Raw genomic sequence first — 12,831 nt, forward strand, 5'->3', positions numbered from 1 at the left:
ATGACCTCTTCAGCTTCATAGATCTGATAGTCACATTCTGAGCCTTCTTCCCAACTCTTCCCTCAGCCATTCGCCCTGGCCAGTATCTCCCTGTTGCAGACTCACAAACATTTATACTACTGCTTGGTTGATATTAGAGCTCTGCACAGGCCATCAGATTTCAGGAAATCTTTCTATCTTTGAGAGCCTGAAAATAAAAATGGGGTGCATTTCAATGAGCTCGTTAGATTATGTACAAGCTTATTATGTCATATGTTCTCTAGTTTCTAGGGAATCTTGAAATATCAACTTTTCAAGACTGTCCAGAAGATCATTAATGCTGATAAATATCGAAGTACAATGTTCGCACTAAAAATTTTAGGCTAGTATGTATAAGAAAGTAGCTAAAGCTATGATTCTTTTTCTTTAACTAAAGGTAATTTTCTTTGCCAATTATTTTCCTGCTGGAAAAGATATCACATGATGCTCAATGAAGGGAAACACATCAGAGCCTCTGGTCTACTGTGTGGGGCCATTTACTTCTGGAAGTACCAGTGTTAGCACAAAAACCGTGAGAACTGCCTGCCTCTCTGAGTCTGTGACAACAGACCCTTCGAAATCAAATCTCCAGTGAAAGAAGCTGAAGGAGTTAGGACTGCAGTCCCACCCCTGCCACTGAATGGGTGTGGGACTCTGGGCGAGCTACGTAGCCTGCGTGTGTCAGTTTCCCGATCCGCAAAGTAGGCTGGATGGGTTAAACGGGCCATATGAAATTCCCAATGTTGACCATTCCCATCTACAAAAAAAAGCTATTTCATATGATTTAACCTAAATATAGAACCTCCATTCTCAAGTTGTTGAGGGGACTAAATCAGCATATGAGATGATTAAAATGATTCTTGGAGCTCTAGAAAATACTCTATAAAATTAGTTACTGATATTTTATTTAGGAGGCTCTTCAAAGTCCTTTGAATGAGAGGGGAGAAAAAAGTGGGCTTTTTTTCTTTTGGTGGAACCCAGGGCCTTGAACATGTTGGGCAAAGCTCTACCACTGAGCTACAACCCCAACCCAAAATGACTATTTCTTTCTAAATCAGGACATAGACTACTCAAAGAAATGCAAGGAGCTGGCTGTGGAAACAACAGATACACAAGGGAGACAAATAATTGTGCAGCCAGGGGTGGTAGTAGGAGGCTGAGACAGAAGAATCACAAGTTTGAGCCCAGCCTAGGTAAATTAGTGACGTAGTGAGAACCTGTCTCATAATAAAAAAATTTTAAAGGACACGAGATATGGCTCAGTGTGAAGGCCATGAGTTCAAGCCCAAGTATTGAAAAAAAAAAAAGTGTAATATGAGTTTGATAGTGAGTGAAGAAAAGCTATTAAGGATTTTTAATGTTTGTTTTAAATCAAGCCTGACTTGAAAAGGTTGCATGAGATAGGACAAAAATGAGGCTAGGTTTAATAGAACGGATGCTTCATAGTTTACTGTCTTTAGGTGTAAGAATAGCTCAGAACTGGAGAGCACACTGTGGACCCATAACTGCCTTTGTGAATCCCCATGCTATCATTCTCTGTATCTGGGCAAGGGCTGCCGTGTCGTTCTGCAAAGGCAGTCTGCAGTCAGGGGTCGGGCAAACCGCACTAAGGACACAGGCGCAGACACGGTGAGGGCTTGCTGAGAGTTAGAGGCAAAGAATCCACAGAACCAGGGCCCCGGTTCTTCCCTCATGGAAAGGTGAGCTTGGGCCAGGAGCTGGGTGCACCCAAAGGGGTAGCCCAGCAGAGGAACCCACCTGCAGTCACTTTACACATTCACAGAAGAGCTGGATGTGGGGAAGAGAACGCCTGACCAGCAAATACTAAGGCAGTGGTGGCAGACCTCTGGCACGTGTGCCACAGAGGACTGTTTGAATCACTGAGAGCTCTAAAAGGTTCGCCATCACTGTACAGGAGGAAGACAAGCAAGCTTTTCTGTCAAGGACACGGGCTTGCTTGACAGGGACTGAATGCCGGGAGCTTAGTCTTCACTGCCAAGGGTGGGAGCTCACCACTCAGGTGTCAGGGGGAGGCGCGGGGCCCTCTGGTTCCTGCCTCGCTAACTCTCCTAGAAATTAAAGATGGGGACACAGAGGGCAGAGTGTTTCAACTGAAGAAGTTCTCAGCCCTGCCATACACAGTCCCCATGGAAAAGTATCAGTGGCAGCGGCCCTGGTGTCACACGCACTGGAGCGTTTGCAGAACTCTACGGTAACGGCGCAGAGAGTAGGTAAACGCTCTACTGCATTCGGCAGAGCCTAACAGCAACCAGGATGTTCTTCTAACAGGTAGTAATCTGAGAAATAAAGAATCACACTTAAATTATAATCTTAGTCCCCAAATACAAGTATGCCTCTTACACCCACACTCACTTCTGTAAATACATTCAGTGGAAGAAAAAGAAATAAAATGACTTAATAATAGAGATATTAAATATCTGCCTTGATTTTTACTACCTTCACTTTTTCTGAAATCTATTCTTTAACCAAATATTGGCATTTCTTCCCATAGCTCCATCCCATTGGCCAGGAAAATGGCTATATTTAATTAGTCCTGATACAAATTACAGGTGCTTAGTGATAAGTACCTTATTGAACTGGTTTTTATTTCAATGCATTTTGTTCCATTCTAAAATCTCTTGCATTCAATTTGGGTGAGGACCTTATTTAAGAATTTGTACTTTTGCAATAATTTCAGGTACCCTAATTTGTAGTGCTTTACACAATTTTAAAATCTATCTTGGATTGGAGAAAAAGCTTATAATCTCCAGGATGATTTTCTTTCTTCTTAAAACACTTTCTTTAATTGGCAGGCATTTCTAAAATTGATATAAAAACCCAAAAAGACTTGAAAGCATTAAAACAATTCTGAAAAGGAAGAAAAACTTTGGAAGGCTAACATGATATTATTTCCAGAATTAATATACATTTATAGTATCTTATTTACTCTTTCATTTTCTCACATTAGGGAGACACTATGATGCTTACACATATGATCCGATTTATTTCCCTTATGAGTATGGACTCAAGTTGCATCCATTTACCTATAACAGTCTCCGGTTTACCCTTTTTTGTGGCTGAGTAATACTCTATTATATAAAAAGACCACATCTTTTTTTATCCATTCCTTTGTTGATGGGTATTTGGGTTCTTTCCAAGATTTTCTTTCTTCTTAAAACTTTTTTAAAAACTACACGGAAAAAAAAAAAAAAAGGTGCTCAATCTGGATCCCAATACTCCTGTTCTAACGAGAGGTAATAAATCAGAAGGTGGCTTTAAAATTTGGGTTCAAACTCTGCCACAGACTGGGCATATGTACTGCTGAATGAAGTGAGTTCCTCTGGCCTGTGTCTTAACTGGTTTTAAAAAAAAAAAACAGGGCTGCAGTACAGAAAACCTAGCACCCCTTCAGGCTTGGCTAGTGTTTGGTTCTCCTGGTTATGTCATGGCCACCGTGCACTTAATGGAAGAACAGTCGGTGTAATGAGCAGGCTGCATCTGGGCTGTGTGATGTAACCTCCACAACAAATCTCACCACGGCATGTACAAAAATCACGTTTCTGACAGACTTTAGACAATCCAAAGTGCTGGAAAATGAGGGATAGCTGATAGATAGAAGGCATATACTATTTACACATACATGAGTGTCATTATATTAAATATTATACTAGAAACAGTATCGATCTCCAAGGATTCAGATGCCAAAGAATGTTTTAACGTTTGTGTTACACACCTCGGAGGGGACATCTTTAACCTTCCAAACTGCTCAAGATTTTGATTCACACTCACACTTGAAAATCAAAAGCTTTACTGTTAAGACATAATACATTCCAGAAGATACTACAAGGTTTTTCTTCAGTGGTCTGCAAGCACTAGGCCCTAGAATGACCTTTCTTGACTTACCGGGAAGGTTGTGCCACTTGTTCACGGCAAAGAGCCTATTCGCAGTAACTGTGATCACAGCAGGAGCTGCCAGGCCAGGCTGGGTGTTGGCTGCCACGTGGGTGACGGGAGAGTTGGACGGAAACTTTAGGACCATGATAACGTCCTGCTGGGCTTGGTCTGTGAACATCAAGGGACTCTGCAGGAGGAGATACTGTTGAGTGGGCAAGACAAGACCCAAATATACAAGAAGGAGAAGACAAAGGAGACACGGAGGAGAAAGGGTGCAGGAAAAGAAGAGGAAGACCTTGTTAACACAGGTTGCAGGCTGAAGTGCGGTGCACAGAAAGGCTTGCAGAAATCATGATTATGATTTGCTTATTTTTCACATGGTATTATTGGAAATTTTCAGTCACTGAAGCGAAACATATTAACAGAAACACCTAGGAAATCTCTACTTTCCCTGCTACTGCCATGGAAAACTAAGAGAGTGATTTCAGATTTCAGATAGGCAAAGTAATGAGGACTGCATTAAATCATTCCAATTGCTGTAACATATCACTAACAGTCTTTTGGTTAAAAAAAAAAAAGATTGAGAATAGGCAATAGGCATAAAAGCAAGCCAAGGGAATTTCCAAGGATCATCAAAAGTAGTCTTGAGCTAGCAGGAAGATTTTGACAACTAAAAAGATACCTAAAACAAATATATTTATAAACAGTAGTCAGCACACATATATTATCATGGTCAACAAATAATGGATGAATACAGTGTACAAACTTAATTATGAAGGCAACACCTAATTGAATGTAGTTGTAAAAACAATGTATTTATACAGTGTACAAAGTCCTAAACACTGCCTATTGTAATGCAAATACCACCACTTTCACTGCTTTCAGTGAAATAACTAGATGCCCCTCCTCCCACTAAGTAAACAAACTAATGCTTAAGACTTATTTGTTCTTTGAAAAGCAGAAAGTAATTGAAAATGTTAAAACAAAATACTGTCTTCTGGAATAACCAGCCACAAAATAAATCTTGAAGACTGCTAAGGATCTGGAACATTCCTATAAGCCATATGTCATAATCTGAGATACACACAACACCACTCTGATTTATTGGCTTTATTTATACTTTGTGGTAGTCTGCTATAGCACAGTAATTGCACTGTACATTTCCAGCGATTCTCTCCTAGCATGTCTATTTTCTAATAGCTGATTAGTATCATTCAGAATTGAAACACTTTGATGAAATGCTCTGGCTGCTTTCCTACTGCCATATTTCAAAGCACCAGGTAAATGTAAATGTGTGGGCACATATATTTAACACGTATTTATTTGGAACTGCTAATAAAAAATTAAATACATTTGCATTTTTATTATCAGTCCTTTTAAAAAAGTTATTAAGAGTACTTAGAAAAACATATTGCACTAAGAATTCCTATTTGCACTCTTTGCATAAAGGTGTAAATAAAGGCAACTAATAAGCTACCCCGACACCCTTCTGAGCAAGTGGCTAAAAGCCAATCAATATTATGAGTTAATCCTCCCTGGATGCTCATTCAATTAAAGGTGTCAGTAATGCCTCATCTGATGTGGCCTCAATTAAATCCAACTATCTGATGGTGTGAAAACACAGGGGGATACAGCAACAGCAGCAAAACCAGACAAATAGGCAGCCTTCGTGTGCCTGCTAATTACTACACCTGGTGTATATTATGGCTCATGCACTTAACGCAGCACGAGGTGGCTTTAATTTCTGCGCTATTCGTGTGTGAGCGTGTGTGCGCGCACGTCTCTGTGGTGGGGTGCACTGACAGCTGATGGGGGTTCTCATCTGAATGTTGGTAAAAACCATTAATAAATGTGGGCTTTGATTTTTTTTTTTTGGTTTTTTTCTCCGGTACCGGGAACTGAACTCACGACCTTGCGCTTGCCAGGCAGGCGCTTTGCCACTGAGCTAAATCCCCAGCCTGTGGGCTTTGATTTTTAAAACCCCTTATTTAAGCCGTTTCTGACACATGAAGCACCGTTTTATGTGTATTTTTAAGGAATTCTGTGAAATTAGGTAAACAATACAAAAACAAGTCACAATAAACAAAATATCCTATAAGCTAGTTCTAAAGAGGTCCTGAGAAAAGGAAATGAACATCACTTCAGAGTACAAAGCCTCGTTTTTCAATTACATAGTTTTAAAATAATATTTACTCAGGTCAATTTATAAACTCTTGAGAAAATCAGAATGCAACATAATTATAAAGTCTCCCTGGAAGGCAGTTCATAAATATTTCTAGCCTAACACTTCATATGGTAAGTATAATTAGGCTCAAATTGAATAATTCCAATGTTTATGCCTTTAAAAAAAACCTGAACAATCTTAGCCACACGGAAAGGACAGGCCGCTTCCCGCAGCAAGCCGCAGACAGCACTCCCTGCGCCATGCCGCAGTCTCACGCGCAGCTGTCCCTGCTCCCCGCCTGACCAGAGCTCCTGACACGGGCAGGAGGAGGGCACTCTCCGCTCTCCAGGGCCCGGCTTCCCCTCTTCGAATCACCTGGCCTCACAAGCGAGAACAAGGAGCCCCAGCAGGACACCAGAGCCACGCCCTGCCCTGGGCTGCTCCTGGGCTGCTCTGCCTTAGCTGTGGATAAGCCCAGCAACTGGGAAAGCAGGGATGTGAGAAAAACCCTCTCCTAATCCTGAGTGCGACCACCAGCCCAGTAGCTAGCACAAGTAGGAAACTGCTAGCCACACTGCATTCCATTTTCCCAGGGGGAAGAAACCCAACAACGCAGGTTTCTTTCGAACATGCTTTTCTTTCACGATCACGTCTGTCCAAGATGAGAATCACACTGATACACAAAAAAGGAGTTTAAGTATTCCATTCAGAGGGTAAGGGCCGGAGAAAGGAGGGTGTGCAGTCTCACCAAAGGGCAGGAAAGCGGATCCACCTCGATGAGCCAATAATCTTTTGCCGCAAGGAAGGCTGGGCAGTGGACTCGGCATGGCCCCAGGAGCCACGGCTGTGCGGTGACCCAGGCGGCCCGTGGTCTGAGCAGCGGAGGGGCTTCTATTAGCCAGCACCCCCCAGCCTGAGCCTCGCTCAGCTCACAAGCCACCGCTAAACTAATTCCCAACCCCGAGCATAAATCGTCCTTACTGCTGTTATGGCATTATCTTCCATTGTTCTGCTAAATGTTTGCTCTTTGTGTCGTCTTCTGCCCACTAAAGTCACCCTTGACGTTCATTTAAATCTGAGTTTTAAAAACACGCAAGAAAAAAGGGGGTATGAATACTTTAAAAAAGGTTTGTGGCTTATTACTGTGTTTACTATTGTAGTTTAGTACCAGTTTTAGCAGCGCTTGTCAGCGAGGCCCAGGCTGGGTGGATGCTGGCTTACAGAGGCCCCTCCACTGCTCCATTCACATTACCAGAGAAAGTAGGAAAAACCTCGGAGAAAGTAGATGATACGGCGGGAAAAGACAAAAAGACACCGAGAAGGTGAGATGGGAAAAGACAGAAAGAAAAGCAAAGAGACCAGGGGTGGACAGGGCTTGCTTTCTACCCCTTGCCCTCTGGGCTGGCGCTGCCCTGCTTACTGCTGCATCTGTCATAGCTCTGCTGTCTCCGAGCTACAACATGGAATTTGAACTTCAACTGCTCACGACACTTATGCAAACAGACTGTATATTTACTCTTTAATCTGAAATAGCAATGAGCAAGCTGCTTTATGATGGACAATTCAAGAGAAAAATAGCATGTGTGGTTTTTTAAAAATTATTTTCATTATACAGTTCAATTCGTTGAAACTTCAGGGGCTCTGAAGGTAGAACGGTCACATTAACTTACAGCTCAGTCTATTTCCCTAGCCCTGATTTTAGGCTGGCTGTTGACTTGCTGTGACCACCAGAATGTGGCATAAATGATGTGTGAGTCAACCCGTCTCTCGAAGCCCTGCCCATCCTGCCTTTATTCTCCTGGGTCACCGATCCACCGCTGCAGAGCACCGCCCAGCTTATGTTACCCAAGGAGAGAGAAGCCCAGTGATCTGAGCTGCTGGCCGCAGTGCACAAGCCAAGGTGACAGGAGCAGAAGAAATGCCATTGAACTCTCAGAATTGGAGCAATGACATAATCCATTATTTTAAGCCACCTAGCTTTGATATGCCAAACCACCATCCCCCTTCGCAACCCCAGGCCTGTAAACTTCAGAAGCATTATCAAAATTACTTAATTAGCAGGGCATGGTGCACACACCTATAATCCTAGCAAGCAGGGAGACTGAGGTAGGAGGATCACAAATTTAAGCCCAGCCTGGGCAACATAGTGAGATCTTGCCTCAAAATAATAAAAAATGGGCTGGGCTGTAGCTCAGAGTTAAAGTCCTAAGTTCAATCCCCAGTACTGAAAAACAAATTACTGAATTAAGTGACTATTGAGTTACTTCCTGTGTACATCTCAGAATTAGTTTTAAGATTCCCAAACTGAAAACCTGCGACATGAAGACCAAACAAAGAATAAACCCAGTGGCAGTTAATCTAGAAACTCAAAGGACCACACCAGAAAATATATCAGCCTAGCTCTAGAACATTATCCTACAGTGAGGACTTTGTACAACACAAAACATAGCCTGATGAGATACCAGAGCACTGCAGCAGTGCTCACCTTCTCGAAGACTGCAGGGGGGAATGGAAAAACACTGGCCAGCTGTGGTTATCATCAGGTTACCGGGCATTACGCAAGAACAGGCCCAGGTGTGTGAGGATCTCCAGCGCAATGACAGGCTGGTAGGAGCATCAGGCAGGCATGGACTGAACAAGAGGCCTGAGATGAGGAGAATGAAAACAGCACTCACCGCCTGCATGGCAGAGCCTCTGGGAGGGTGGGGCTCTATGAGCAGCTGAGAAGGCGTCTGTCCAAAACTTCGGATTTGAGCTTCAACACCCTGGAAAAGGAACGGGCAAGTCTGAGGGTTAAGAGCTGCTAATTACAGGCAGAAGAACCACAACCGTCACCAGAAAATGTCACTCCACGCTTCTGGCTTCTTTCAGGGGAAACCATCCTGTGTTTTCCCAGCAGGGCAGTGCACCTGGCAAGGGCACTGAGGGTGAGGTCACCCGTCAGACTGTGGAGGCTGCTCCCACAAACACTGCAGAGCTTTCTCATCTTGCTCAGTGATAGGAAACAGAACCTGCTATTACAACCAGAAATTGTCCTTTCGGCTTCTTCTCCGTTTTCTTGCATTTGGTTTTCCTTCTTGCATCAGCCCTGAAGACTAAAAGCTAATCTTTTACTGGTACAGAGAAAAACCATTGCTATGATTCCAGGCTCCTTTCCATCCTAGGAAGCAGAAAGAGGAAAACAGACACACAGCACCTGTGAGAATGGCCAATGCTGTGTTATTTTGCCGAGCATTACTGTCTCTTTGAACATAGGTGGCTAAGTAAAAAAGGAAAAGCCATCCGTTGTGTCTACACATGAGACCATTAAACCAGGGAGCAACTAAACATAAGGAACTCATGTGCATGCCTTTTAGGAAGGTGTGTGCATGTGCCCTTCGCACAGGCCCCCTGCCCCGTGGGTCCTGATACACACCTGCATGGCAGCCCATGTCCCCCCGCCCCATCAAGGGAGACCACTTAACACCAGGTGCTATTACTACCTATAGTGACTCTGGCTAGCTGTGTGTGTGTGTGTGTGTGTGTGTGTGTGTGTGTGTGTGTGCGCGCGCCAACTAAAAGGCAAAATCCATGAAGACAAGGCCCAACGTGCCTTCCTCACTCTCAGATCTCTAAATTATAACAAATAAATGTTACAGGATGACAGAGACAGAGACAAAGACAGAGGGAGAGAGGGAGGAAAGGAGCAAGGTGAGAGAGAAAAAAAGAAACAAAGACATCTAAGCCACTTCAATGGCTGCACTGCAGTCCAGTATTCTCAATTCCCAGACTAATTGAAAATCCCCCAAATTTAGAAGCAAATGTATGTTCATCATGTTTGTTGAATCTTTTAGGAAAGTAGGTGATCAATTTTTATATGCTCTGCAGGACTTTCACACTGTAGGCAACTAGAATCACAAACAGGAAATATCAGCATTATCCAGTACCACCTTCCTTTTCTTATTTGATGTGGTGTCAACAGTGGCCCTTCATAAGGACCCTGTGGGAGAGGACAGCATTTACTCATGTATGCGTTCGTGGTCGTGAACTGTGCGCACTGCTCCACTGGGCCTTGCTGTGTCTTCTCTTGAAGAATATATTCCTGACATGAGAAGCAGAGCGATACACCCGGAGGGCAGAACCACACTTAGGTGCAGCCTGTCCGCCAAGGGAAGCCACGCTCTGCAGCCTGTGACAGGTGGCCACAGAAGGCGTCGAGGGCTGTGTGACAGCCAAGTGGTGAGGGGGAGGCAGCACGGGCCATGGGCGAATCCTCTTCCAGACCATTTGCTGAGCTGTATGATCTGGGTGGGGAAGTTATGTAACCTAAGTTTCAAATTTCTCTGCTGTAAAATGTGGGTGATTATAGCACCCATTTCATAATGTTGCACTAAGGATGAAATGATTTATTAAAAAAAAATAGATCAGACCCTCACTATGCAGTCAACAAATATTCAGGGCTGCTAATAAGGACTATTTACTTGGTACTGTCTACCTGGAACTTTTCTGTCACTTACTCTGTCAACACTTCGCTGTATCTATTTTATAGATAAAGAAAATAATGCACAATGAACTTCGGATACCTTACAGGCGCGTGGTAATTAAGTGACAGATTCAAACTGCACTGCACAGTTGACTCTTGAGCTCACACTCGACCTTCAAGCCCTCCTCCCTCATCCGTTGTGTACTCTGCCAGTCACAGAGCTGAGACTAAGTGCAAGAAAAGATGCGCGCACTAATGAGTGGGTTTATAGGATGTGATGTCATCATCATCATCATCATTTCAGAGAAAGTGTGCTCAGGCACAAGTGACGAGGAGGCAAGCTTGGTGTAAAAGGCGAGCACCAAGACCAGCTCCAGCAAGAGGAGGAGCCCACAGAGGGAGGAGAGGAGTGGACTGCGGTCATTCTTAGAAGAACGGGTAAAACATAGTTGATGGGGTGAGACTGACTTCTGATTAAACATCAAGGACAATACTAAGAAAGAAATCCCGAAATGGCACCAGAAACCACACCGGACTGGGGTTAGGGATGAGAACCTTCAGTTTCTGTTCAGAAACAACTGCCAGAGCCATGCCTCCTTTTGACTGCTGCATGCTGTGGCCCTTGCCCAGTGGCCCGGACACCTTCCTACCGAAAGGAAAGCACGCTGGGAGGGAACATGTTACTTCAGCATGGGGCCGCTGGTGTCAGATAGCTCAGCGTTGATCCTGGCTCTGCCACACATCTGCTGTCAGACTTGGGGCAAGTAGTTTAATCTCTAGCTCCCATCCAGAAGAGACAGAAAATCACAATACCTCACTCATAGAATGGTTTGGAAAATTAAATAGAGTGTTTATCGCAGTACCTACTAGCACATACACAGCACTAAATTAAATGCTGCTATTATTATTGCATCTGGGACTCTGTGTGGTCCCCATTCAACACAGCTAAAACTAAAACAAGGAAGGAAGAAATGCTTCAACTGAAACCTGGTGTAACTTTTAAAAAACAGAAGTAAACACTTTTTGAAATCCATTTTTATTTAACAGTGTTGGCACATATTAACCACTCTGAGGAAAGGGCTTTTTCAAGTCACATATTATAGTCATCTGATTATCCTCTCTCAAGGACAGAATAATCAAAGGTTAAATAATAGTGTTTTGCTTTTCAAATCCTTTCAAGGTATCTAAAAATGCTACAGATTTCTTAGACACTAACCCTAACTTTTTTTGAGTGTGAAAATTATGGAAAAAGACTGTAAAGCAGGGGTGGGGAACCTATGGCACATGTGCTAGTTTTTAAGACTAAAAATGTTCACGTATGAGTTGTTTTTTCTAAATGAAAACCTCAGTACTCAGGTGTAATTGCAGTCCTGGCGCTTTTGTGATACAACTTGTGATACAACTTGTTGGGCTTGGGGTTGCAGTTTGGGCACTCAGTCTCGAAAAGGTTCGCCATCGCTGCTGTAAGGTACTGACTAAGCTTTCATAACAACAGTCCCACTTTCTACCATCAATTCCAGGTTCTTTCCATTCTTTTAAAGTTCTCCTGCCATTTTCCATTCATCTTGACCTCTGAAGCAGTTTCTTCACATTCTATCTGTTGGTGGTGTCAGTGGTTTACACTGGACTATATCCCTAACCTACTCCTTTATGTTTTGCCTCTTACTTTTGTTGTTGTTTTTTTGGTGGTACTGGGGGTGAAACCAGGGTGTGCTGTACTGCTGTGCTCGCCACACCCCCAGCCCTGCAAACTTCTTTCTCACCCATAGATTATCAATGTAAACTTTCTTTTTTAAATACTCTAATTTTCTTCATCTTAATTTCCTGTCCCAGAAATTTGTTGTAGTAGACTTCAGACTTCCCTTCTGTTTGAAAGACTCCCAGACGGTCCACTTCTGGGAAGTGTCCATCCCAACACTGCTGCCCATGTATGAGTACCAGGTGCGTGTCTCAGCACACCTAAACGTATATGTCTAAAACCTGGAAAAACTAAGTTTATTCTAGCCTTCCTCAGTGATGGGTCAGGTTTCCCTTGAGATTTTTCTTTATGCTCAGACCTTACCCATCTGCTAAAATGTTACCTCTTTCTTTCACACATTGGCCAAGTCACTTCACGTCTGTAAAGTTTCTCACATTCATGCCTTTCTGAATCGAGGCCCCTTATAGTTTCAAGTACTGAGCGCTGTAACTCTCCTTACGCCCTCCCCTGCATTTTGTTCCTGCCTTCTCACCACTGCGACAAAATGCCTGACACCTACCATGAGAGGAGGACAGGTTTACTTTGGCTTTCATT

At 43.3% G+C, this 12,831-nt stretch overlaps 1 protein-coding gene across 1 annotated transcript in view; it reads right to left on the reverse strand.

Moving 5' to 3' along the window:
- Lrba (LPS-responsive vesicle trafficking, beach and anchor containing) overlaps positions 1-12,831 on the reverse strand; it is a gene marked incomplete at its 5' end in the record, with an annotated part of 597,162 nt that overhangs the window by 40,025 nt on the left and 544,306 nt on the right. Inside the window, 2 exon segments of the mRNA XM_013522882.1 lie at positions 3,922-4,114; positions 8,752-8,841. Of these exon segments, the coding sequence (XP_013378336.1) occupies positions 3,922-4,114; positions 8,752-8,841 (283 nt within the window).

Source organism: Chinchilla lanigera, unplaced genomic scaffold (assembly GCF_000276665.1).
Source record: "Chinchilla lanigera isolate Chin_1 unplaced genomic scaffold, ChiLan1.0 scaffold00070, whole genome shotgun sequence".
NCBI classification, from domain to species: Eukaryota; Metazoa; Chordata; class Mammalia; order Rodentia; family Chinchillidae; genus Chinchilla; species Chinchilla lanigera.